This window comes from Hydra viridissima, unplaced genomic scaffold (assembly GCF_058129835.1).
Source record: "Hydra viridissima isolate aposymbiotic clone 2 unplaced genomic scaffold, HvirCarnegie_v1 scaffold_11, whole genome shotgun sequence".
NCBI classification, from domain to species: domain Eukaryota; kingdom Metazoa; phylum Cnidaria; class Hydrozoa; order Anthoathecata; family Hydridae; genus Hydra; species Hydra viridissima.
This window is the reverse complement of record NW_028324310.1, coordinates 12,302,108-12,327,572: the sequence shown is the minus strand read 5'-3', so window position 1 is coordinate 12,327,572 and position 25,465 is coordinate 12,302,108. Positions and strand designations below refer to the sequence as shown.

Sequence of the window (25,465 nt, the reverse complement as noted above, 5' to 3'; positions counted from 1 at the left end):
TAATTTTTTTTTTTGATTGTTGAATTTTCTTTTAAAGATGCTTCAAACAAATAAATACTCCTGCATTTAGATTAATTAGTTACTCTTTGTTTTAAAGTTGATTTTGTATTTTATTTATTATATATAACAATGACCTTTGATGAGTTTTAACTGTATAGTAGGATTTAATCAAATAATAAAACGGAATTGTGTAAATGCGTGCAATGTGTAAAAGGTATATTTTGTCACTCTCCATCTCTCAATGGATAGGAGCATTTTTGTAATCTTTTTGAATGGCACTTACCCTTTCTTCTGATAAATTCAATCAGTGAAAAAAAAATGCTTTTAAGAATCAAAAGAATTCTGGTAATTTCTCAGAAAATATTACATAAGCAAATCCAAAAAAGAAGAACCGTCAAATAACCGAAAGAAGTGTCATATTCAAGCAAACTTGGTTTATCTATATATCTGTCGTAGAGAAGCATCGGAATTTACCCTACAGCTATTATACGGTCTTTATGGTCAGCTACTATACGGTCTTTATGGGACTTTTATGGCAGGTTTGTTGTTAAGTAGTTCCACTAACTTATTAAAAAAGTTATAAACGTTTTAAATATATACTTACATTTCAGCATCTTCGCAGCTCAGGTTTTACCGAGGCTATTAAATCAATTGAAAGGCTTGTGAAACAACGACAAATCACAAAAACAAATTTGTAAGGAAAATGACTTAAGTTTTATTTAAATCTATAAAATCAGTGCTTATCTATTTTTTTTCTCAAATTTGTACAGCATAAAAATGCTAATGGATATTGTATGTTTAACAAAAAATAAATAAAAAATGTGAATTAACATGGAAAAATTAAATTTTATTGAAAAAAGCTGAAGTTTGTAATGCAATTACAAAAAAAAACTTAACTAATCAAATCTATTTAAAATAATTTTATTCTTCTTCTCAGGTTTTTCTTCAGTTTTTCCAATTATGGCTTCTACATCAATTATTATTCTTAAACACTTTAAAAGAACGAATGCAACTTCATCACTTCCTCTTTTTGCTATATTTTCTGTCAAAAGAAACATGTGACCCTTTCCTGCGGTGAAATCCTGTATAAACAAGTTATACCTCAATATCTTTTTTTAAATTAAATTCTGGACCAGTTATTAATTTCGAGATGGCAAAGCCTGTTGTAAATCGAAAGTTATAACTAACTTTCTATTGTTGTTTTTTAAAAATGTTTCTAATTTAAGCTTTTCTTGCATAGCAAGGGCCTTCGCCTAATGTAACTTTAGTTTTTTAATTGTAATTGAATTTTGTAATTGAATCAACTCTTGATTATTACCAACTAGTCTTGCTGACTCTAATTTAAAATGGAGTTGACCGTAAGTTTTGCAGGTGTTCAACTGGTAATTTTAAACCAATATTGTATTCAAAAAAAAAATTTTTTTCTATAAGTATGCTGAAATCGGAACAGAACAGAATTTCGGTCGATCACTAGTTTTATCACTAAAATATTCGTGACCTAGTTTAGTCGTATTTTTCGTTTTATTCTTGAATAAGTGTTTTCTTTTTTTTTTTAAGCCTCCAGTAACTCTTAGGATTAGGTTCCGGTGTTTTGACTTGTAATTTGTTTCGTCTCGTAACTCGCTTGTAGCCTGTTAATTCAGGATATTCAGCGGAATCTGAAACATCTACAGTTTTGATTGGGATGTTAGCATAAAATAAATATACAATAATACAACAAGTCACAATGATAAATTATTTCTCTTGAATTATAGCAGTAAGTACAGTATGTTGTTTTACGTAAGAGTCGTATTGTAAAACGAGTTCAATTTATTAATATATTATAAGAGTAATGTTATACAAATATGCGATAAATACAAAGAAGAGCTTGTATATCACAGCTAATGGTAGAAGAGTTGCTCGAGTCCGTTGTTGCTACTTCAAGAGAGCAAGGTTTCGAAGATCAAGCTATTTATACATATTAACCAGGGGGACATTAATTGTTTTATGACGATTAGATTACCGTGATACTTATACATACTCCACATTAATTGTTTTATGACGAATTGATTACAGCAACATAAAGGATAGTATTTGATTGGTGTATTTTGTACTGTATATCGTAGCTTTTTGTAGCGTTTCCATAGCATCTTCAACGTCAATACCTTCTTTAAGGTCATCCTCAACTTCATTTTCATCATTTTCAAAATTATGGAATAGAGTCTGAGCAACAATTTCAGCATCAGTAGCTAATGAACAGGTGGTTGCTACATTGCAATTTAAACCAATGAAAATTTTTGCCGAGAGCTCTTCTTGGACGGCACTAGGATCTAATTCTCCCAAACTGTAAAGTTCACCTGGAAAAAATTTGAACGGATTGACATCATCAGTTTTTGCCATCTGCTTGTTTGACTTGCTGATACCAGATTTTTAAAATTACTTGTCGTCATTCTTCTTGACGCAGTATTCCAAGAAGTAAGAAAATTTTTCATAGCTTGAAGTGTAGAAATTTTTGACAGGGTTTTGTTTTAGTCGACAGCCTTGAAATACAAGCAAACAATTTTTCGATGGTAATGAGCGGTAAGGCTTTGTATTACGGATTGATCCGTGGGCTGAAAAACAGATGTGGTGTTGGTGGGGAGACAGATCAGGTTGATGCTGCTTAGACTTTCAATATATGGATGGACAGGATAGTTATCCACGAGGAGCAATACTTTCCTATCCTAAAAGTGTCAAGCTTCTATACCTATTCGGTAAAAAGGTCTCTGGTCATCCAACTTTTTAGCTAATTCTGATTTGTGAAAGGTAGTTGTTTGATATTCTTAAAACGTCTTGGGGTTTTCATATTTGTTGATAACAAACATGGTTTAGGTTTTACCAGTGCACTTGCTGATGCCTATGCTTGTAATTCTATATTTCCATTCGGAACATTTCTCTCGTGATAAATGGCTCTGTTTGGGAATCACAGGTAAAACAGCCGAAACTCATCAGAGTTGAAAACGTTTTCAAGTTTGCAACTTGAGAGAAATGTTGAGAGTGCTTTTTCCGTTCCATCGGGTAGTCATATCATTTGTAACGGAAGTATTTTTGCCATAGATGGTTTTAAAGCAGTTACCATTTCTAAAAATAAGAACAGAAATATCGAATATTTACCTGAATAACATGTTGGAAAAACGTAATTTTTGATGCATGTGTATTTGTTTTAATTTAAATGCAATAAGATTTGACGAAGTAGAACTGACCTTCCGTTACAATTACACAATTAAAAATCAGATGCTTTTAGCTCAAACTCTCCTAATGCTTTTGCAAATTTTAGTGCTTTTTCTTTCAGTATGATGCCATAGGTACTTTTTGACTTCTTTTTTTGACGAACCACTTGAAGGCAATTTTGTTTAGGTTTTCGGAATTAACAGTACAAAGTTTCTTCCGCTCAGATTTTGTGCCATTTTTCTCCGGCGAGGTCAATAACTTGTCTTTAGTTTTAACCCAGGTTGATATTGTGTTTTTTGAGGCACCATACTTTTGGGCTTCCTCTTTATTAGACATTCATTTCTTCTAGGTCCTTAATTCCTTCCATTTTTCTTCTATAGATTTGTTTGTCTTCGTTTAACGAGTTATATGCTTTCACATTTGATAGAAACAATCTATTTAACTTTCAAAGGATTATTTTTTGAAAACTCGAATTTTAGCAAATGGAATGTTTTGAAAACATTCAAAAATGCAAAATTCTCGCTCAGTGTTCCTAAAAGTTTGGAGAAAAGTACGAGGTAAAATTGGCCTGGAGACCAAATATATTGTTCATAATACCATAAAGTTTGAAGTATTAAGGTTCGAGATATCGAGAAGTTTTGGGCTCAAATGAACGCGTAGTGCTCAAGGGACCGGAAAAAAAGTTCCAGATGTACAAAATTTAAGATATTAGGATTCGAGATATTGAGACTCAACTCTACATTTAATATAGGTAGACAGTTAAGTAAAGAGAATATTTTAAATTGATTTTTGATTACGTATTTTTATCTCCAGTAGTAAACGTTAAAAGAACATTTTCGAGCTAACCATTTGAGAGTATTTTTTAAGTGATACGAGAATGAGCATTATCAATATCATTCTCGTTTCATTTTCGTTGCAACTGAGAATTTATTATAGTGCTGTTAATTATGTTAAGATTTTTTTGTTAATCTTTATTTAGATCTACTGTGATTGATGTCGAGGAATCTATTGTTACACAAACCATACAGAAACCACAGAAACCCCCACAAAGCTGAGGTGAAATAACAACCCATTCTTTGGAATTTTTAGTTTAATTAGCCACTGAAGATCGAAAATGGTATACAAGTTGGTTTCTGCAGCTTTATATGCTGATAAGTTTCATTCAAATGGACAGTCAATACATATTGATTTTCAATTATATTATGCCAGCTTGGTCCATTGTTAAAAACTGCTGTTTTTATAATGTTTAAAATTAGTTCGAATAACCTTTCATTTTGATGTTGATTAAACTTCTTGTTTAATATAATCTAGTCATGCGTTTCATGTATATCCAGTGTTGGAAGGGAAGTTTTTTTGATAACTTCTTAAAACATAGCGTTTTTGCTAGATAATGGCATAGAAAATTGATAATTTAGTAAGTAGGAGAATTTTAATTCTGATATTTATTTATTTAACTAAAATTTTGACTTTCAAAATCCGGTTACATAAATAAGGCTGGTCGCGTAAGGCCTTGGTAATATGCTTAAGTGATACTTGAATATTTTACTCATGATACTTAAATGAAGGCGGAGACTTTTTGCATAAGGAGCAAGTTTGTTTTACTAGGGTTTGTTAATGTACTAGGGTGTTTATGATTGGGTTGGTTGCATTCAGTGTTGTACGGCTGAGTGTGGTTTGTGTATGGCTCAAGTAGCAATAGACACTAGGAACTTAAACATGTTCGGCCTCCGTAAAGCTTAAGAATAAAATCTTAATACTGTTAACAACGATATCACATTTCCTTAATCGAAATATGAGTATACTCACTAATGATCAAAGCGAAGGTCAAATTAGCGGTGTCTGCTTGGGTGTAAATATTTGATAAGACGGCTGTTTAACTCTTATTGGTTCATTATCATCTTGTGAAGCAAACTTAGCAAGTTCATCTCTCGTATTAGTGGAGAAAGAGAAGGTGACAGCGAAACATTTAGAGTATAATATTGTGGCAAAACAGTTTGTTGAGTTTGTTTAATTTCATTTAAGATGGCTATTCTACATAATGATGAGTAATTTACGCACTCCTGCAATCGTCTACGTTCCCTTTAAGTAAAAAATTATGCAGCAGACCTCCAACGTCACACACAAATGTTTCTATGCACCCCTAAGGTTACATAGAAACGTTTTTGTGAAATATTGTCAAATTCTAAATCAATCAGTTTTAAATATCGGATATTTATTTAGAATTGCATTTATTTTTAGGTTTCTTTTTTATATAACATTTCTTCAAAGGAAATTATAAAACTTTCTATTTTTCACGAGAAAATGTTCATTTCAGACTAAGAAAAAAATTATCAATTAATTTAACCAGTGTCAATCTTATTAAGCGTCTGAGTTCATCATAATAAACAATATTTCCTTTTTTTTTTTTGATTATATATTTAAAAAGTATAACACATAGCTTCTTTACTGAAACTCTAGTGAAAATTTACAGAAAAATAACTGAGGTTTGGAGAGATAAATTTTAATGGTTCCATGAGGAATCTATTGACAAAAAAACTTATCAATTTTTAATTCATATACTTGACAAGAGGAAACTGTAATAAAAAATAACGGTTATAGAAAATGATAAAAAGACAAACAACATATATATTTCTCAGACCTTAATATTAGTTTTAAATATACTTCGTTTAAAAGTTTAGTAAAACATGACTTGCAATTAAATAGAAAGCTAATTGTTGTTGATTGTCTGGTCGTAAAATGTGATAATTTCTAACTAAAATCTCTTTCGAATTAATTGATTTCTTGATTGACTTTATTAATTGACACAATAATAATTCTTCTTTTGTTTTCGAGTCCTCCATCATACATTTACTGAGACAACAACTTCTTTCTTAATCAAAAGTATATAACTGATGAAGTGCTTCTGATAAAAAAGATGTCCAAATCGTCATAAACACGTATATAACTAATATAATAATATATCTCTGATTTTTGGAAAACGAATATCCAATTTGATTGACAACATTAATTCTACATTTTTGTTTTTAACATGTTGTTTAAACAGCTTGCTGTATTACAGTTTGAGGCCAAGATTAATTGGTGATGAACTCATAAAGTATCAGTTTTAATTTTATCACCTTGATGATAAGGTTCTCAGTCATCATTACACTTTTCAATTCCATGCAAACAATTAGCTGTATTACGTTTTGTAAACAATTTTAAAGGATGATTGATTCCAAAGAGAGATCAGCTTCTATTTTATGAACATGAAAAATTTTTTTTATAGCTTCATTATAATTTGCCAAAGTTTTCAAACAGTTATACACATATTTTTTTATACACAATGTTGATGCATGATATATTCCTAAATCTTCTGTTTTAACTTTATCAACTCGATATTAAGTTTCTAAGACTACATTAGATTTTCCCATTTCAGAAAAGAAATTTCCTATATGATTTTTTGATTCTAATGATGATGGATGGTCGAATTCTAAAATATCGGTTAGCAATTTAGCAACTTGATGTATATTTCTAAGGCATAATTACCATTTTCTAATTTATACAAGCAATTCGCTTTATTACTTTTTGCAGCCAATTTTGATAGATGATTGATAACTTAAATGTCTTTTTGGAATTTAACAACTTCAGAATGGATTTCTAAAGCTTCAATATATTTCCCATTTTAAACAAACAAAGTGCTTAATCATTTTTTGTACCCAAAGTTGATGGATGGCTAATTCCTCACATATTAGTTTTTATATTTATATTTCATCAACTTGATAACAGATATAAAAAACCTCTCAAATTTTCTCAATCCAATAAGGCAAAGCGCTGTATTTTTGTAGCCAATCTTGATAGATGTTAAGTTTCTAAAACTTCAGTTCTATTTTTATCAACTTAATAATGAATTTCTAAAGCTTCATTACATTTACCAATATCTTCCGAACAGTTTTCTAATTAAGTTTTGAACGCAACTTTGCTGTATGTTTATCAGTTATCATCAGTTTGTGTTTTATCAACTTGATTATAAATTTCTAAAGCGTCATTTCATTTTCCCATTTTATTCAAGCAAGTCACTATATTATTTTTTGTATCCAAAGTTGATGGATGGTTGATTCCTAAATTAACAATTTTTGTTTCATTAATTTGATAATATATATCTAACGCTTCACTATATTTTCCCAAATGACTCAAGCACAGTGCTATATTATTTTTTGTACCCAATGTTGATGGATGATTTGTTCCTAACACTTCAGTTTTAATTTCATCAACTTGATAATGAATTTCTAAAGCTTTTTTACATTTTCCCATGCCACATAAGCAATTTGCTATATTATTTTTTGATTCCAGTGTTGATAAATGAGTGCTACCAAAAATAGCTGATTGGAGATTGTAAACTTGAGAATGGATTTCTAAAGCTTCCTTATATTTTCCCATTTCAAATAAACAGATTGCTAATTTATTTTTTGTACCCAAAGTTGATTGATGATTAATTCCTAAAGTATCAGCTTGCATTTTATCAATTTGATAATAAATTTCTAAAGCTTCATTAAAATTTCTCATTTTGTAAAAGCAGTTTGCTATATTATTTTTTGTTTGAAAAGTTGAAGGATGATCGATTTCAAAAATATCCCTTTTATCCTTATCAACTTCATAAAGTATTTCCAAAGCTTTATTATACTTTCCCATTTCAATTAAGCATAGCGCTATATCACTTTTTGTAGCCAATGTTGATAGATGATTGGTTCCTATCACTTCAGATTTAATTTCATGAACCTGATAAAGAATTTCTAAAGCTTCGTTATATTTTCCCATTTCACTCAAGCAGTTAGCTATATTATTTTTTGTCATCAATGTTGAAGGATGATTGGTTCCTAACACATCAGTTTGTATTTTATCAACTTGATTATAAATTTCTAAAGCTTCTTTACATTTCCCCATATCACTCAAGCAGTTTGCTATATTATTTTTTGTAATCAAAGTTGAAGGATGACTGGTTCCTAACACATCAGTTTGTATTTTATCAACTTGATCATAAATTTCTAAAGCTTCTTTACATTTTCCCGTATCACTCAAACAGTTTGCTATATTATTTTTTGTACCCAAAGTTGACGGATGGTTGATTCCTAAATTAACAATTTTTATTTCATTAACTTGATAATACATATCTAACGCTTCACTATATTTTTCCAAATGACTCAAACACAGTGCTATATCATTTTTTGTACCCAATGTTGATGGATGATTTGTTCCTAACACTTTAGTTTTGGCATTGTGAACTTGATAATAAAATTCCAAAGCTTCATTATATTTTCCCATTTCAAACAAGCAGCTTGCTATACTATGTTTTGTCATCAATGTTGAAGGATGATTGGTTCCTAGCACATCAGTTTGTATTTTATCAACTTGATTATAAATTTCTAAAGCTTCTTTATATTTCCCCGTATCAAGCAAGCAGTTTGCTATATTACTTTTTGTATCCAAAGTTGACGGATGGTTGATTCCTAAATTAACAATTTGTATTTTATCAACTTCATAATGGATATCTAACGCTTCACTATATTTTCCCAAATGACTTAAACACAGTGCTATGTTATTTTTTGTACCCAGTGCTGATGGATGATTGGTTCCTATAACTTTAGATTTAATTTCATTAACTTGATAATAAATTTCTAAAGCTTCTTTATATTTTCCCATTTCAATAAAGCAGTTTGCTATATTATTTTTTGATTCTAATGTTGGTAAATGATTGATACCAAAAATAGCTAATTGGAGATTATAAACTTGAGAATGGATTTCCAAAGCTTCTTTATATTTTCCCACTTCTAATAAACAGATTGCGAAATAGTTTTTTGAAACTAATGTTATTTGGCTTTCAACTCCATATGTTTTTGTATTATGCTTTTGAATGGCGTCAAGTATATCTTCTGCTTCTTGAAAAAAACCTTTATTTAATAGTAATTCCTTAATTTTTTTGCAGTGTGAATGGAACACTTTACACATTTTTGGTTTGTTAATACGAAACATGTGGAGAAAATGGTAATAAAAATCTTTACCATCATCAACGTGTATCTTTACTTTTTTTAGTTGTAAGCCTAGATAATCAACAATGTTTTCTAAGCATATTTCCGTTTTATGCTTGTGTTTTTGAAAACATTTACATGCTAACTGTGTCATTTCGTGCATCGAGTACCTGTCTTTGTTATCTTCGAGATGATCAAGCAACGAGTAACTTACTAACATTTCTATTGCACTATTTATAAAATTCTCTTCGTTTATATTCAGGTGTTTTGAAATACCATGAATAAATTCTTTTGTAATGTGTTGACCATCGCAATACGATAAATGGTTCAAAAGTAAAACTGCTTTTTCGTGCGATATTTCCATTTTATTTAATACTAAGCTGATGGTTGTTATTGCAGATTTTGCTTCTACCTCAGTGGGAACATCTTCCTCGAGCATTTCAATGGGATATGATTGAAAAAGATCTAAATACTTCTGCAAAGAAACGTTATTATTGTTTACATAGAGAATAGCTTGATTTATAGCGAATGGATGATATCGAAGCACTTCAGTTATTTGTTTTATTTTTTCTTCGTCATCGTTTGTTTTAAGATTTTTTTTCATGAAAAGAAACGCGTTGTGATACGAGAAAGGATTAATCTGCACTTGATGAATATTGGCAGACCATGATTTCAATTGAGATGTCACTAATGTAGACGCGCTTTCTTTCCTTGACACGTATTTTTCAAAATTTTTTAAGCTTTCATCATCAACGTTGTCGAAGATATATAACATTTTTTCACTTTCAAAATAGTCATGTATTTTTCGAGAAACTTTTTCAATATCGAATAGCTCTCCCTGAGAGTCCTTTGTGCTCAATCCTAATAGATGGCAGAGATTAGTCATAGACATTCGTATTTTGTCTGATCCTGCATCCAGCCATAGAATACAGTCAAAATGCTGGTTGTAAATTGCTGCATACTTTCTAGCAAGCTGAGTTTTTCCTACTCCAGACATTCCAGTTAAAACCGTAATTGATTTATCTGACTTGCTTCTTTCGAAAAGGTATTTGTGAATTTGACTGAGTTCATTGTCACGTGAAAAAAAGGTTTTTGTCGGTGGTGGTACACCGAAAACTGAGTGTCGGGATATCAATTCTATAATAAAAAGGAATTTTATATTCAACCACGCGATAACTTTGTTGAAGATAGTTTAGAAAACGTTTTTTGAGGCTCAGCATTTCACTGGAACTGTTTTTATGTATGAGAGGAAAAGAGCAAAGAAATATATCCATAAATTTGAAAATGTAATTTTTGATACGCTTTATTGTCATTATGGTGAAATATTTTACATTAATTTCTAATCTTAAGAAATCGTATATCTGCCATCAGTTTTATTTTAAAACTGTGACAGTTACAAACGCTATTTAAAACTATGACAGTTTTTTTTTTTAACTAGAAACCATATTTCACATGAAAAATTCTCCAAATGGAATATTTTTAAGTTTAACTTGAATTCTTCAAATTAAATTTTTATAAATTCCAATTTGACTTTCTGAGAGAATTGATAGAAAAAAAGAAAAAGAAAAGAAAAACGAAAAAAAGAAAAAAAATAATAATAATTTTATGTAAAAAATCCAACTTATTTATTTATTCTTATGTAAGGCCAACATCTCTACCGCAAGCTGGCAACAAGTAATTTTGGTGGTAATATTTGAATCTTGTCATAAGCTTTGTTTTCCCGTCGTGTCACGTAACTTTTTTAAAGTAACTCATTAAAAATTCACTCTGACAAAGAAATTCATGATTCACTCTGTCGCCGAGCAACAGAGTTTTACCGGGCCAAGATGTCGCGCCAATCTGTTGCCGAGCAACAGAAATGTGAGATATTTTAGCCTGGTACTCGCATCAGTTTTTGTCATAATTTTAGATTTTTGTGCTTTAAGCACAATTCATGAATTTATTCACAAAAATAAGTTTTTATTTTGAAAATGTTATGGCAACTGCTTAAATTTAAAATTTGAATATTGCACTAATAAATATAAATAATAAGTTTGTTAGAAATTTAAAGCAATATCTTACTTCATACTTTTATTTTTTACATCACCATTATCAAACTCAATGTTAGAGAAAATCTGTTGAGTTTTCCAGACAATAACACATATATAATATGTATTCGTTCACATTTCTAAACTGATCATAAAATTGTATTATTTTGCTTATAAGCATGGCGTTTAGAAGTCATGTCTAGGAGTTCCAACTTTATGCTAAACACATTCTTCTGCTTAATTTTTAAAATTGAAAATGCGCATATTTTCTAGTTTGCTTACTCCTTTTTTAATGATTTATACTGTTGATTAAATACATGAGTGCAATAAATATGCCAATTTTAAAAAATTTCATGTTTTTGTTCTTAACAAGACCTGAAAGTTTCATTTGAGATATATTTTACATTTAGAAAAGATATTGTGGACCTATTGAAAAGTGTATGGTTTATTTTAATAAAACATCTTTATTTCCTATAGAACTTTGGTATATGAATAATTGCGTTTTTTTAATTTTTTTTTTATTTTTTTATGGTACACGAACTTGGCTAGCCTCTTTATAAATTTACCATTAGAAGTCTTAAGCTCGACATTGAGAGCGGTAATCCCACCCAACAACAAGTCGTCTTAAAGGCAAATTGAAGACGTCTTGAAATTGGTCTTAAAGATGTCTTAAACTGGTCTCAAATGAAACACAGTAAGTCGTCTTATTTAAAACGTCTTAAAGTTATCTTATTTAACACGTATTAAAGACGGCTTAAACTGGTCTTAAATGAAAAACAGTTAGTCGTCTTATTTAAAACATCTTAAAGTTGCCTTATTTCAGACGTCTTATAGTTGTCTGAAACTGGTCTTAAATGAAACACAGTAAGTCGTCTTAACTAAAACGTCTTAGTATTATCTTATTTAACACGTATTAATGACGGCTTAAAAAGTCGTGTGTGTGTGTATATATATATATATATATATATATTACCTTTTAGTCTCCTGCCAACATAAATATATATATTTATATTGTATTAGAAGGAGACTGGAAGGTGGTGACAGAAAATAGAAAGCTGTGAATATATAAACTATCCAAATGCAATAACTGAAAAAAGAGACATGATTTACTATAGAAAAATACTTCACATCATTCACAAAAAAAGAGTACATGATTATAAAATCTTATTAATATTTTCGTGATACTGGTGCGTTTTTTAACACACCCTGAATAATTCTACGGACTGTCTTCTCCGAATGTTTTGGATATGTCTTTCGGACAGCCGCTAAAAAGAGAAAATTAACCCTTTTCCCGTTTGTGTTGCATATTTGCAACAAATGATTTTCTGATAAATGTTTTGGTTGTAAAGCTTATCCACAACATTAGGTGTTTTGATATATGTATTTTATATCTTTCGTTTTTTATTTTGACGAAAATAACCACAATTACATTTTCTTTTGAATAATGGCAGCTCAAGAGAAGTTTTTCCTTTGGTAGTTTGATCATAATGTGCCGGAAAAAGGGTTAATGAAGCAATAATAGGTCAAGAAAATCATTGTTTTTTTTGGAAAGCAGCGTTAGAAGACACTTACCAATTGTACATTTATAATATAAAGGTGGGTTTCTTTAAAATTTCTCTATCAGCCTCTCTGTCTATCCATGTTGAAATTTATCATCAGCAAACAATTTAATTTCTAAATTTGATTAGTTTCTCAGAAATCTCTAAAATATGTGCTTGTAATAACCTAGCCATAGGTCCTTTACGGAAGTAGTTCAAAATTCCTTTGAATTGTTAGTTGGTCTTTTGCATATAGTCAAAGCAGAAATCCGGAAACATATATAATACCAGTAGCTATAAGAGGAGACTATATTTTTGATGTTACTTATACGACTGGCAACTAAAATTGTAATCTGTCCGCTTACGAAATTCTTGTTCTTCATTAAACTATTTTAAACATCATTACTACTCTTCCTTCCCAAGAGCCTTTGATAATGCACCCTTTCACAAGAATAATATCCAGTATAAACAACACTCCATTTTAAAAATGATCTTGCTTTAAGACGTTTTAAATAAGACGACTTACAGTGTTTCATTTGAGACCAGTTTAAGACATCTTTAATATCAATTTCAAGTCGTCTTAAATTTGTCTTTAAGACGACTTGTTGTTGGGTGGGAAACGTCCATGATTAAAGACATCTTAAACTGGTTATACCGAAAGACGTCTTGTTAAGATGTCTTACGAACGTCTTAAACTGGCTGTACCGATAGACGTCTTTTTAAGATAAGTTAAAGACGTCTTAAACTGGTTATTCTGAAAGACATCTTTAACTGGTTACACCAAAAGACGTCATAAACTGGTTGTTGCAACAGACGTCTTGCTAAGATGTGTTAAAGATGTCTTAAAATGGTTATTCCGAAAGACGTCTTGTTAAGATGTCTTACGGATGTCTTAAACTGGTTATTCTGTAAGACGTCTTGTTAAGATGTCTTGCGGACGTCTTAAACTGGTTGTCGGAAGACGTCTTAATGAGCTGTGGAAAAGCCGTCATAAACACGTCTTAAACTAGTTACAGACGTCTAGATGAGTTAAAGATAAGTTACATACGTCTTAAAGTCGTCTCATGTTGGGTGGGATAAAACTAGGGTTTAACGTATGAAGCTCAAAAACCTACTTCGTTCGCATTCGCCGACCAAATCTTGTCGGTTACAAAAAAGTAATCCCCTTTTCATATCACTCCACTTTTTTGATGGATTATTCTTACGCCATTGGTTTAGTACTTCTAGTGTTTGTTCTCGGGTAGTTTGAAATTCTTCTTTTACCTTATCGATGGCTGAGTCATCAACCAAAAGACGTTTAGCAAACTTTTGCCAATCGTAAGTCAGCAAATCTGCAAGCGTTGTAAATACATCTTCTGGAACTTTTTCAACTAAGAGAGAAGGTTTTTTATGAAAATCGAATAATTGTCTCAAACGGAAATCTTAAAAAATGCATAAAATTACCACGAATATCATCGAGCTCGCTTTTCATGCAAACTTGGTCTTTCAAAGCCACCCTGCAAAAAAGAAGTCCATTAGTTCTAATAATAATCTTTACTAAAAGTCTTTTACATTCGTCAGCTAAACTACTTCGTTTCAAATAAGTGAGTGTAAGAAAAGCGTTGTTATGTTAAATAAAAACAGGCAAAGTTTTTGCAGAAAAATACTACGTTTGACATATGCCAATTAGGCAAATCAGAAAACCCTATTAATCATTTAACTCAAGTCATTGAGAAATGTAACAAAACTGTTTTCCCTGCAAGCCTCTTTTTGATGATGAACAATATGAAGGTACTCAAGGTATTTTGGAGTTACTTTGGGAATTAGTTATAATGAAGGAGCCTAATGATATAAAATATACTGTTAAAGATTTTTAAAATTATTCAAAAATCATCAAAAAATCGGTGCGAAAAAAGATGGTACAACTCCAAAATCAACCAGGAGTTATAAATGGAATAACATGCTAAAAAACATTTGAAATGAATCCTAAACTGATAAAGTATTGCAAATACTATATTCTTATGTAGTGATCCAAATTCATAACTAGATAGACTTGAGTTGCTCATGGCTAGTAAAACAGCTGGTAAAACAAGACTTAGGAATAAAATTGTTTCAATACGTAATGAATTAAAACGACAACAACTCTTCGATTCAAATGCATACAAACAAATAATGCTGATGCTTTAAAAAAAAACTCATAAACAAAAAAAAAAAAAAGGATTTAAAAGAAAGTATGTATACAGAGGTGCTGGATGCTTTTGTAACATTTCTATATTACTCATGAGGCTTTTTACAAACGATGGAGTAAAACATAATGTATCTGCAGCTATGGATGCTGGTAAAGATGCTGAAAAAGAAGCTGTTGAAAAGGCATTAGATGTTGATGCTGGTAAAAAGCTGATTGATAAAGCTGAGTCTAAAGTGTTGGCACAAAAGTTACAATTTATATTAGAAAAATATACTTGAATACCACCAAATGAAGCGGCACAAAAAGCAAATAGTATTTTGAAAAAGTATGCCAACAGCAAAATATATAGTTTTGAAAAGAGTTTTAATTGGTATTAATCTTTTGATTAATTGAAGTGGTATGTAAAGGTAATATGTATTAAAAAGTTACTGCGTAAGATGAGTAGAAAACCGATAGTTCTTAGAGAAATGTAAAATATATGCCAAGACTAAGGATTCTCATAATGAAAAAAATGGTTTTAAAGCAGATAAAAATTATTCACTTGCATCAAATAGCCTAATATATATGTAAATGAAGATAAAAAGTATTTGCCCAGATATCTATTTTCGATCAATATCAATCGAACTAGCCAAAAAATGGAACAAGACTAAATAGCACGGCTTTATTTTTTGATTGGTAGCACTCTTTAAAGTGCCTTTTGTTTGCTTTTGTTCTGAGCAACTTTTTAAGCAATTTTTGGTCATTCTAAATATCTTTTCTATTTGTACTACATATTTTGCTACCAACATCATCGAGCCGTAAATCCCTGTCAATAACAGTTTGTTTGCTAGAGATAATCACGCTCCTTTTTTCCTTTGATTTTTTAGGTATATTTGATGTAGTATTGGTAGGTATATGCCATACAGCTTACAGGCCTTAAAGGTTCATCATCAAGTACAATTAAATCACCAGCCTCACGTTTGACTTCAGCGCTTGAAAAATACTTTTATCAGAAGATCCTCTGTTTGCAATTATATGGGTACCCATAATTATATACCAGCTTAAGTTTCTGTTTATCAGATTGACAGTTTACTAGTCCATCACTAAAACAAAAGTAATGTCTCGAGAATTTTCTGGAACATGTGGCATCAACAGCATAAATAGGATAAAGTGTTTTAAAATCAGATGGTGTTATGTTTGGATTTGATAGAATCTCATCCATATTGTACACCGTTGAGCTAAATGAAACAGAGCCACCATAGACACGTCTAATTTTATGTTGTGTAAAAGTATCATCATAGTATACAGCAGAATATCTAGTTGAATTTAATGAGATATAAATTTTGCCAAAATTACTTTAGCAAAGATAGCAGGATTCTGAAATTGATTATTAACTTTACCAGTTCAAAGTCCAACCAAATTAAGTCTGTGTACTTCTGGTGATGACTTTACAGAGTCTCTAAATAAAGTTAGATGATGCAGGTAAATCCAACGATTTACACTGTCTCAATCTATAAGATGTAAGTAAGGTCACTTTTGACTCACTTTAAGCTATTTTTAAAAGTTTAAACTATGCTTTCAATAGTGTCACTTCTAACATCTACTAATAAATTCTAAAAAGTATTACTTTTACCACAGATGCTGAATTGTCTTTCACAACAGCATCCTCACCAGGTTTTCTCTTGAGTGTAAATGTATATTAACATACATAACCTAATGATGATCAAAAGTTCAAAGACGTGACCTATAGGGATATTAAACTAAATGTACCCATTGAAACTTAACCTTGAGTAAGAAAGACTTGTCTAACAACAAATCCAGTGTTACCTGCTATAGTTTAATTTGTGGATATATCTTTATGTTATATTTGATTCAATCATTGAGGCTCCGAAAAGTCGTCAGTATATTTAACAACCAAGCATAACTGTACACAGACCAGGATAATTTATCTATTCAATTTCTTGAGCTCTGTGTTTATGCTTATGGTTCTACAACGATACATCAAACCATCATTAAAAACAGTGGCATTATCAAAATTAGCATAGTTTTCACTAGAAACATTAAATAATCTAGCTTCAAATACAAGATAACTCTCGCTTAGATAAATAAACATACTTTGTTGTTCAATGTATATACCTATATCACCAGGGCTTTGAAAAAGTTTTCAAAAAGTTTGAAGAAGTTTTTAAATGCTTTTAGAATTGATGTTGATGTAGAATAACGAATAAATTATGAAATACATCGTGATCAAACGAATCATTAAAAGTTACTATTTTCTAAAAAATTGGTTTCTAAAAAGGCAATCCTTAAGAGTGTAATGTGAGCAAAATATCCTAAAGATCATAGTAAAAAAACAAATTGAAACCAATTTTACAAAGGTATGAGAATGAAATAGATATGACTTGTATAAGTTATCTTGTAAATATTAAATCTGTTGGAAAGTTTGAAAAGAAATATCGAAATATATCAATCAATTCATTTGATTATGAAAATGATGTAAGAGATCTTAGAGCAAGCAAATAATAAAATGCTGAGCCACATGTTAATCTATTAATCTATCTCAAAAGAAGCAGACTCTGATAAAATAATCTCTTAGAAGAATCATTTTTGTCGAAATTCTGACATCAGTAAATTATTGTCATCACAAACATCAAAAAGAAATTCTTAACAGTTTTTCTGTCTTAGATGTTTAAACCCATTTGATTCACAATAATAATGAGATAAAAATAAAGAATATGGAAATAATAATGAGTCTGTTAAAACAAAAATGCCAAGTGCACGAACTTTCTTATATTTCAAAAATCATAAAAAGATGCTTAGATTACCTAATACAAACGTTATTGAGAAATCAAATGATAATGATATACCCTCAAAAGAAGTATTCTGCTCAAAAGAAGTATTCTGCTCAAAAGAAGTATTCTGCTGAATAAGTATTCTGCTCAAAAGAGGTATTCTGCTGAGTAAGCGGTGAGAATATTACTAACGAAGGTTATGAACATGCACTAAAGGTATAGAATTGTTTGTAATGAAAAATCTTTAAGTCGGTCTCAACCTTTAACAACGCCTGGTTTTATTACTCTTAGCAGATGTTATTGAGAAGTTTAGAGATGTGTGTAGTAAAACGTAGGGTAAGCAACTAGTTACAAATAAATTTCCCTAATATTTTTTCCAAACATGGATCGTTGATTCCTCTAAAAGGTTAAACTGGTAAGACTAGCAAAAATATTTAAAACTTTATTCAATAAGAAAAAGCCAACTAAAGTTTCGGTGAATAACAAGTTTATAAAGAGTTTTATAACAAAGATGTATAAAGTCTGACTAAGCTACCCAGCAAGCACACGTTGAAACAACGTTCAAATAACGTTGATCAACGTCGATCAACATTATTTCAACGTTGTTTCAATGTTGTGTGCTTGCTGGGTATACTCTACAGAAAATTTAAAAAATTTCAGTGAAGTGGAAAAATGGATTCGTAAACTGAAAGAAAAACTGTGGATATACTTTATTACTCATTCAACTTGTGCATATATAAACGTTTTAGATGATCTTGTCAAAAAAAAAAAATATTACCATTCATTCTTCGATTAAGATATCCAGAAAAATTTCAAATACCAGAACCAAAACCAAAACTATCAGTTTGTGATAAAGTAAAAACAAACAAGGGCTACACAACTAGATTGGCTGAAGATACTTTTTTCAGCATCTACACTACAAAAAATTACTCCAGTTACATATAAGATGTAATAGCTGGATAATTCACGAAGAACAAATGCGGAAGACTGAAAAAATTACTTTTAGAAAAGAAAAGTTCTTCAGGAAAGCAAAAACAAACTCTTAAGTAAATTGGTTAACTTCTAAGATTTCTTCAACTCATGGATAGGCAAGAAAGATTTATTTGACATTTAACACTAATAACCAATGTTATCATTTAGAGAAAAGTAATATATAAACATTGCATTTTATTAAGTTTTTTTAATGTATCCTGCACCACTTTTTGAGTGCAACTACAGGCCTCTCCTTTTTTTGTCACCATTTTTACATACACTAGTCAAACAGCAGTCATTTGCATTTCCATTCTAATTTACCATGCTTACTTAAACTTACCATATTTTTTACAATAATCTCTAACTTTAAAGTGAACCAAAAAAAGTCTCGCAGCTAAAGTATTTTAGATATTTTTTGTTCATTTAATACTTATATTTATAATTCTTCAATTTTTACACTATTTCTACAAATAACATTGTCTTTAACTTTTTTACGAATAATATCGTCTTCACCACTGCATAAATTGATCCATTTTGTTATCTTCTTCAATCTTACACACATATTTTTATCCAAATAGTAATAGAACAGAAGTTTTTTTAAATGATTTGTTTTTAATTTCAAAATGTATGAAATTTTTTCCTAGCTTAATGATTCTTAATTATTATGAGAAAAGTGCTTATAAGTCTTGCCACAACTACTAAAAATGGTGGAAATTTAACAATGCATTGATTGTTCGGCATATAGTTTATAATTGCTTAGGTGCATAAGTACTTTTTTTAAATTTCAACCACGAATTTAACCTCATGTCATTAGCTAAAGATATGGTCAAAATGAGCTGAGCAAGGGCATGCAATTTTCTATTACTACCTCAAGCCATTCGGTTAGCATCATTGTTCAACATAGAGCATGTATCAAATTAAGGTTGTCCGTAGGAAAGAGTCAAATCTCTTCTAAATCTGTTTCTGTTATTGCTTCAGGAAAAAATCACTTCTGAAACCTTGGACTTAACCATAAATGCATAGTAATGATATCAAGTTTTACACTAAAAAAATTGTTTTTCTGGTGTGCCTTTTGCAAATCTTTTATAAAAGCATCAATAAATAAATGTTTTTCAACGGAAATATATCTTACAATTCTTGAACTGGTTTTTTTTCAGCATGTACTGCAGCTTACCTATTTCCTCTGACTATTGGCAAGAGAGAAAGAGCCGTAGTTAGACACTATTGAGTTGTTTATGAATGTTTAATAACACTAAAGTCTCCAAGTACATAGTTCCACTTTTGTTAAAAGTAGAAATAGTGTACAACTGAGGGTCTTTCTCTGTAGTCTTCAAATATTAGATTAACTAGAATTAATCAAACACTTACAAAATAAGGTGTATTCCACATGTGACCTTAGACAATAGTGGTATTCACTTGCAATCTTTATTTAAACCAAAGTAACTTCCTGGAGCTATATTATTCTTTTAACAAACGTGCTCCGTTCTATTAACACAAGCTTTTAGAATGGAGCCCTTTAATACTTTAATTCTTCATGTTTTTTTTTCTCTTTTTTTTTTTTCTTTTTTTGCCGAGCTGATATTGGAACTCTAGTTGTCTAAACTAGTTTGCTTTTCATCTTTAATTTAAAGCAGCAACAAAGTAAAGTCATAATAGGTTCGGAAAGGAACAATATTTTTTGGAAGAAATCTCATAAGTAACTGGCTGAATCGAGTTTTTTGAACTTTAAAAAAAGCATTTATAAACATTTATTTCAGTAATCTCAAATCATCTGATATGCTTTGTGCATCGTTATCATTTTGTGTTCATTCTTGAGTATTGGTTTGTGTTGAAGGTTAATTTCAGCATGTAGTTTTCGAAACCTCCGATAGGTTTTCGAAGTCTGTCACTTTTAGGAAATTTAGGGTTTTTTTGAAACTAATAGACTAAAATTCTATATCGCTTTCACAGTTACTCATAAAGCTTCTGTGCGAGGAACGTGCTTTCTTCAATTAATGAGTGGAGTAACAAGTGACTTTCTCTAGTTTCTACCCTTTACTTGTTCTGCTCACAAGACATCAGGGTTGGGTTGATCTTTCTCCAAATCATAAAGCATTGTTAGAAGAATCAGGAATCATTGTTGGAAGATGACCAGGAGCAGGAGCAGGTAGAATTTTTTGCAGCCATATGTTCCGATTATCTTTTCTAGGCTGTCCGCGCCTTATTTGTTAAAATTCTGTTTGGATAAAAATTTGGCTCTTGTCTTCATAATCGTTAATGTCATTTGAATGGGATTGTGGCTCGGAAAACTGGCCTTCCACTCTCGGCATCCTTAGACTAGCTGCAGCCTCACTTCGGGATCTGTATAAACAAGCTGAGCTCAGCAGCTGTCTCAACATTTGCGAACGAGCTGGAGATTTTTTCATCTTTAGTATTATCTTTTCTCGTGCTGTTATGATAAAAAGATATGCCTTATTGGTCCTAGGGTTATCTTATTTACATTGTATTCTGCATACCTGCTGTGTTGATCAAATGCTGTTGAGAACCATATTATTTTCCCAGTTTTTGAAATGAAAGTTCCTCTTTCAGCTTCAAAGAAGTTAATTTCTTCTAACAACTATCTTCTTCAGATAATTCCTCCACTTCCTCTTTTGAATTTAAATTATCTCGTAGGCCATTTGAGATAATCAGCTCTAAAGTCTTTCATCATTTTGTGCTTGTGCATTAATGTACTACGACTAGTGCTACTACTGCTACTAATTGATCTAAGATAACCAAAACATTGTAACATTCTATTTCACCATGATTTCAACTTGATTTGCCTCACGGGTCATTATGGCAGAAGACCACCTTGTTGCCTGTTTTTTTTACAGTTTACATGGAAATGTGAAAAAAAAGCAACATTTCGTTTTTTTCTGCTGTTGGGAGCAACCTCAAAAAAGTCATAAAGTTTCAAGTTCAAAAACTAGCATTTAGTGGATTTTTTGGGGGTTTTGGCACTGTGGCATGTTATTTAACGCTGAGGTCTAAAAATTAATTCTAAGCATTACGAATAAGTTACTTATGTTAGTTTTATGCTGGTTTTAAACTCTTCGCTGATATCTTGTACTTTTTTCAAAAGTTAGAAACCTCGTGAGGAGAATTAGCACTAGTCAACTTTATACATTTTCCAAATACCCAATTAGAAAGGAACAGCAGAATTTTTTGGGAAAGCTAGTAAGCGATGAGTAAAGAAACTCTGAAATGTTTTCAGATTTAAGTTTGTCACTAAATTTCTCATATTTAAGTTCTGATATTCGGTTATGAAAATTGCTAATACTTATGAACTTTCGCCTCATTCTCCCTTAACTTTTCATCTCATCAAAATTGTGTTTCCCTTTTCTTTCTCCAGTTTTTCTTCTTGCAAAACTAAAGCTATTTAAGAATTAGATGATAAGTTACAAAAGTAGATCAAAACTAGATGACGTAAAATTAATTACTTACCGATTAAATTCTTGCTCAAGTATCTCCATTTTCCTTACCATAAATATTTTTTTCTGCAAACTTTATGAGAATGCCTTGTTTATTGACAAAAGCAGCGTTTATTTCTACAGTTGTTCGTGGACTTTTATGATCCAGCACATTAAAGAAATCACAAAAGAAACGTTAACCTCAACACTAAATAGAAAAAACTGAATCATGCAAAATCAAACAAAAAAAAAACAAGAAGGTCAACAAATACATATTTTAAATCAGTAAAACATTTACGTCGGTTTTGTGGAATGAAAAATCACCAAATGATCACAGTGATGAACTAAACGGAGATCGATGAGATCTCGTTTTGGTTGTTGAATTTTCTCTTAAAGATGCTTCAAACAAATAAACGCTCCTGCTTTAAGTTAAACTTAGTTACTCTTGATTTTAAAGTTGATTTTATTTTTTTTTTTATTATATATAGCAATGATTATTGATGAGTGTCAACTAAATAGTTGGATTTAATCAAATAATAAAACGGAACTGTATAAATGCGTGCAACGTGTAAAAGGTTTTTTTTGTCACTCTTTGTCTCACTGTGGATAGGAGCATTTTTTGTAATCTTTTTGAATAGCACTTTCACTTTCTTCTGACAAAACAAGTCTGTGAAAAAAAAAATACTTTTAAAAAATCTGAGCGTTTTAAAAAAACTTTCATTTAAATTAAAAAATCTCTATTTTCGTTATGTAATAATCTCTCATCTTTCAGATTTGTTTGAAAGTAATATTAAATTTTTTAACTTCTTTCAACTATAAATAATAAAAAAAAAATTTATGAAAAAGCTGTTTTTACTTTTTAAATAAAAAAAATCATTGTAAATTAATATTATTAAAAAAATTTTGTCCGAAATTAACTCTGAAACAAATTGAAAAATGAAACGATGGCAAATGTTTATAAAAAAAAATGCTTTTTTCAAAAAACTTGCTTTATTTATGTATATGTCGCAGAGGATCGCTGAAACCTTTACCAACAGCAATCACACGGTCTTTATGGTCTGCTAAAATAGACGGTAAGTAGTAGATGATAAGGACTAGAAGAAACGTAACTTATAATAAATATGTTTAAAATGAAAGGAACTAAAACATTTTCTTTTCAAATATTTTTTAAACCTAAATCAAAAAACTCTCTGGAAGCACCGTTTTCGCATTTTTCAATGGCGTCACAACACTTTATGTGTTTAAAATCAGATATGGTTGGAAATAAAATATTAAGGTAGTGTTGATGATAAATCTGGTGGTGTTGATAATAGAATATAGTGGTTTTGATAATAGATAGGCCATTGATGTAATGCTGAAAGTCTAATATATAGATATGGCAGTGAATGAGTTACAAAACGATTTTAATTTTGCTTATTTTATTTCTAATTTCTAACTTTTTTTCAGAATTAAAAGTTATTTCTTATATATATATATATATATATATATATATATATATATATATATATATATATATATATATATATTAGGGTGGGTCATTATGATTTAAATGTTACGTTGGGCCTGTGAAACATTACCAAAATGTTGCGTTGCAGTCTACTTATGAAAAAAAATCCTTTTGAAATAAAATGGAAGCGTGTATTGGATCCGCAACTTTGGGAATTAAAATTATTGTATAATCGTATAATTCAAATACACGTGGTTTAATGCTATGTTCCATTACTCGGCATCTTGTTACATTAAATTTAAAAATGCAAGCAGTTTTTGAAGGAGAAATAGTCAGAGTGTAGTAGCCAACACATAACAGTAAATTGCTTCAGTTGTTTGCTATTTGTTATGGCTCAAGAAGTCAGATTTAGATTCAATTTACGGTAATTCTGCTCGAGATTTGTGACTCTGCAAAATTATTCCATGTCGTAATTTGTGTCCGAAATCTTTAATAATTGTTGTTGATATGTCTTTAATAGTACGTTCAACTGCCTAAGAATGGCATTGAATACCACTCAAGACATCAAAGTGGAACTGGAAATGTTCAAGATCATCATTAGAAAAAGTTGATTAAAGCGGTGGTGGTGTTGCGATAACAAGAGACCAGTCGATCATATTTATGAATGACGAAGCTTCCGGATCAAGCTTGATGCTTGATTTATCTAAGACACGTATCTTGCTATTTTGGGATGTAGCTCGTGCGTCAATTATTTTGTCACACGAAAACTGACGAATTGATACATTTTTATCTGTAACTCCTTCAAGAAGAATGTTCTCAAAATGAGCAAAACAGCAGTTATTTTGCAACACTGGTTCAAGAACTTTCCAGTCTTTTTTCCCAAGTTCATAGCCCTGCTTCATAACATAGAAGAAATTTCTTGCTCCGTCAAGGCAGGAAGAGTGACACATTATGTTGAACCACGATGGCGCATAAACATTTACGATGAGTCTTCTAATTCTATGCTATGGTTTTGAAGAAATTTCCTTAGACATATACAAACGTAAAATACGATTGGCCTTTGTTAGCCACCTTGCATGGTTTAGATTTTCTGGCATATCAGTCTGGAGGAACAATATTTGATCACATATACCTTCATCAGATATACCTTCTAAAAGCTTGCTTAGCTGTTCAGCAGTGTATCCTTGCTGAACAGCTAAGCAAGCTTTTAGTAAGTATATCTGATCAGAGCTTAAATCTTTCATAACATCAACACTTACATCCTAAACTTTGCTAGGTATATGTTTAAAGTTCACTATATCTAAATCTTTTAGATCAAAATCTAGTGCAGTGTCTATTTTACCTGTTGAAGTAGTTGGACCTGTTGAACGTCCACCATCTAGAACGGAGAAATATTTTCTAAAAGGTAGTTAATTTGCATGTAACAAGCAGACCAACTATTGCAATGTTTTTCGAAGACCTTCTTCTAATTTTCTGATTACTCCATTGTGTTGACCTGTGTTATTCACAGAAACATCGCAAACAACTGCTGCTAAAGTGTCTGATGATTTGATGTTGTTGATGCTCAATAATATTTCTTGTGCAATATCAACAGCTTTACTACTTTGTGGCGTGACATGATTGACATATTTGTTTGGCAGAAATGACACTATCATACAATGTTCTTCTTTGAAATTTCGTCGGACGCTACTTGTTTTAACAGAAGTGATATCCTGCTTCCCATCAAATCCAATTCAAAGTACTTTTTGGACTTCAGCAGAATGCTTTTTAACTTCCTTTTTCCTCCACATATATCTGTGATGACGATGTTTTGCTAAATCAATAGCAGTCTCTGGTGTTATAAGATCTAAATCTTTTAGTACGGCATTTGCTATTAGGCAAGCATCCCTGTTACTGATTTTACACCTATCCATGGCCTTACACA

The 25,465-nt window shown here is 30.7% G+C and overlaps 1 protein-coding gene across 1 annotated transcript; it reads right to left on the bottom strand.

Annotated features, from left to right (window-relative positions):
• Positions 1-7,215: 7,215 nt before the first annotated feature.
• Positions 7,216-22,550, bottom strand: LOC149882216 (uncharacterized). The gene is made up of 5 exons (XM_090065908.1): positions 22,393-22,550; positions 22,129-22,302; positions 14,200-14,252; positions 13,872-14,126; positions 7,216-10,328 (listed from the first exon to the last, which is right to left on the bottom strand). Exons 2-5 carry the CDS (start codon positions 22,167-22,169, stop codon positions 7,216-7,218), a joined length of 3,462 nt encoding a protein of 1,153 aa, XP_089922034.1. The 5' UTR covers positions 22,170-22,302; positions 22,393-22,550.
• Between the last annotated feature and the right edge of the window lie 2,915 nt (positions 22,551-25,465).

What these genes read in the sequence shown, in the direction of transcription:
- LOC149882216 (XM_090065908.1), bottom strand. Translation starts at nt 22,169, where the DNA reads ATGGTAAGGAAAATGGAGATACTTGAGCAAGAATTTAATCG. An exon ending in CGAGCTCGATGATATTCGTG is followed by an intron (nt 14,127 to 14,199) that starts GTAATTTTATGC and finishes CTTCTCTCTTAG; the next exon opens with TTGAAAAAGTTCCAGAAGAT. An exon ending in GGTCGGCGAATGCGAACGAA is followed by an intron (nt 10,329 to 13,871) that starts GTAGGTTTTTGA and finishes TTTTTATTATAG; the next exon opens with AATTGATATCCCGACACTCA.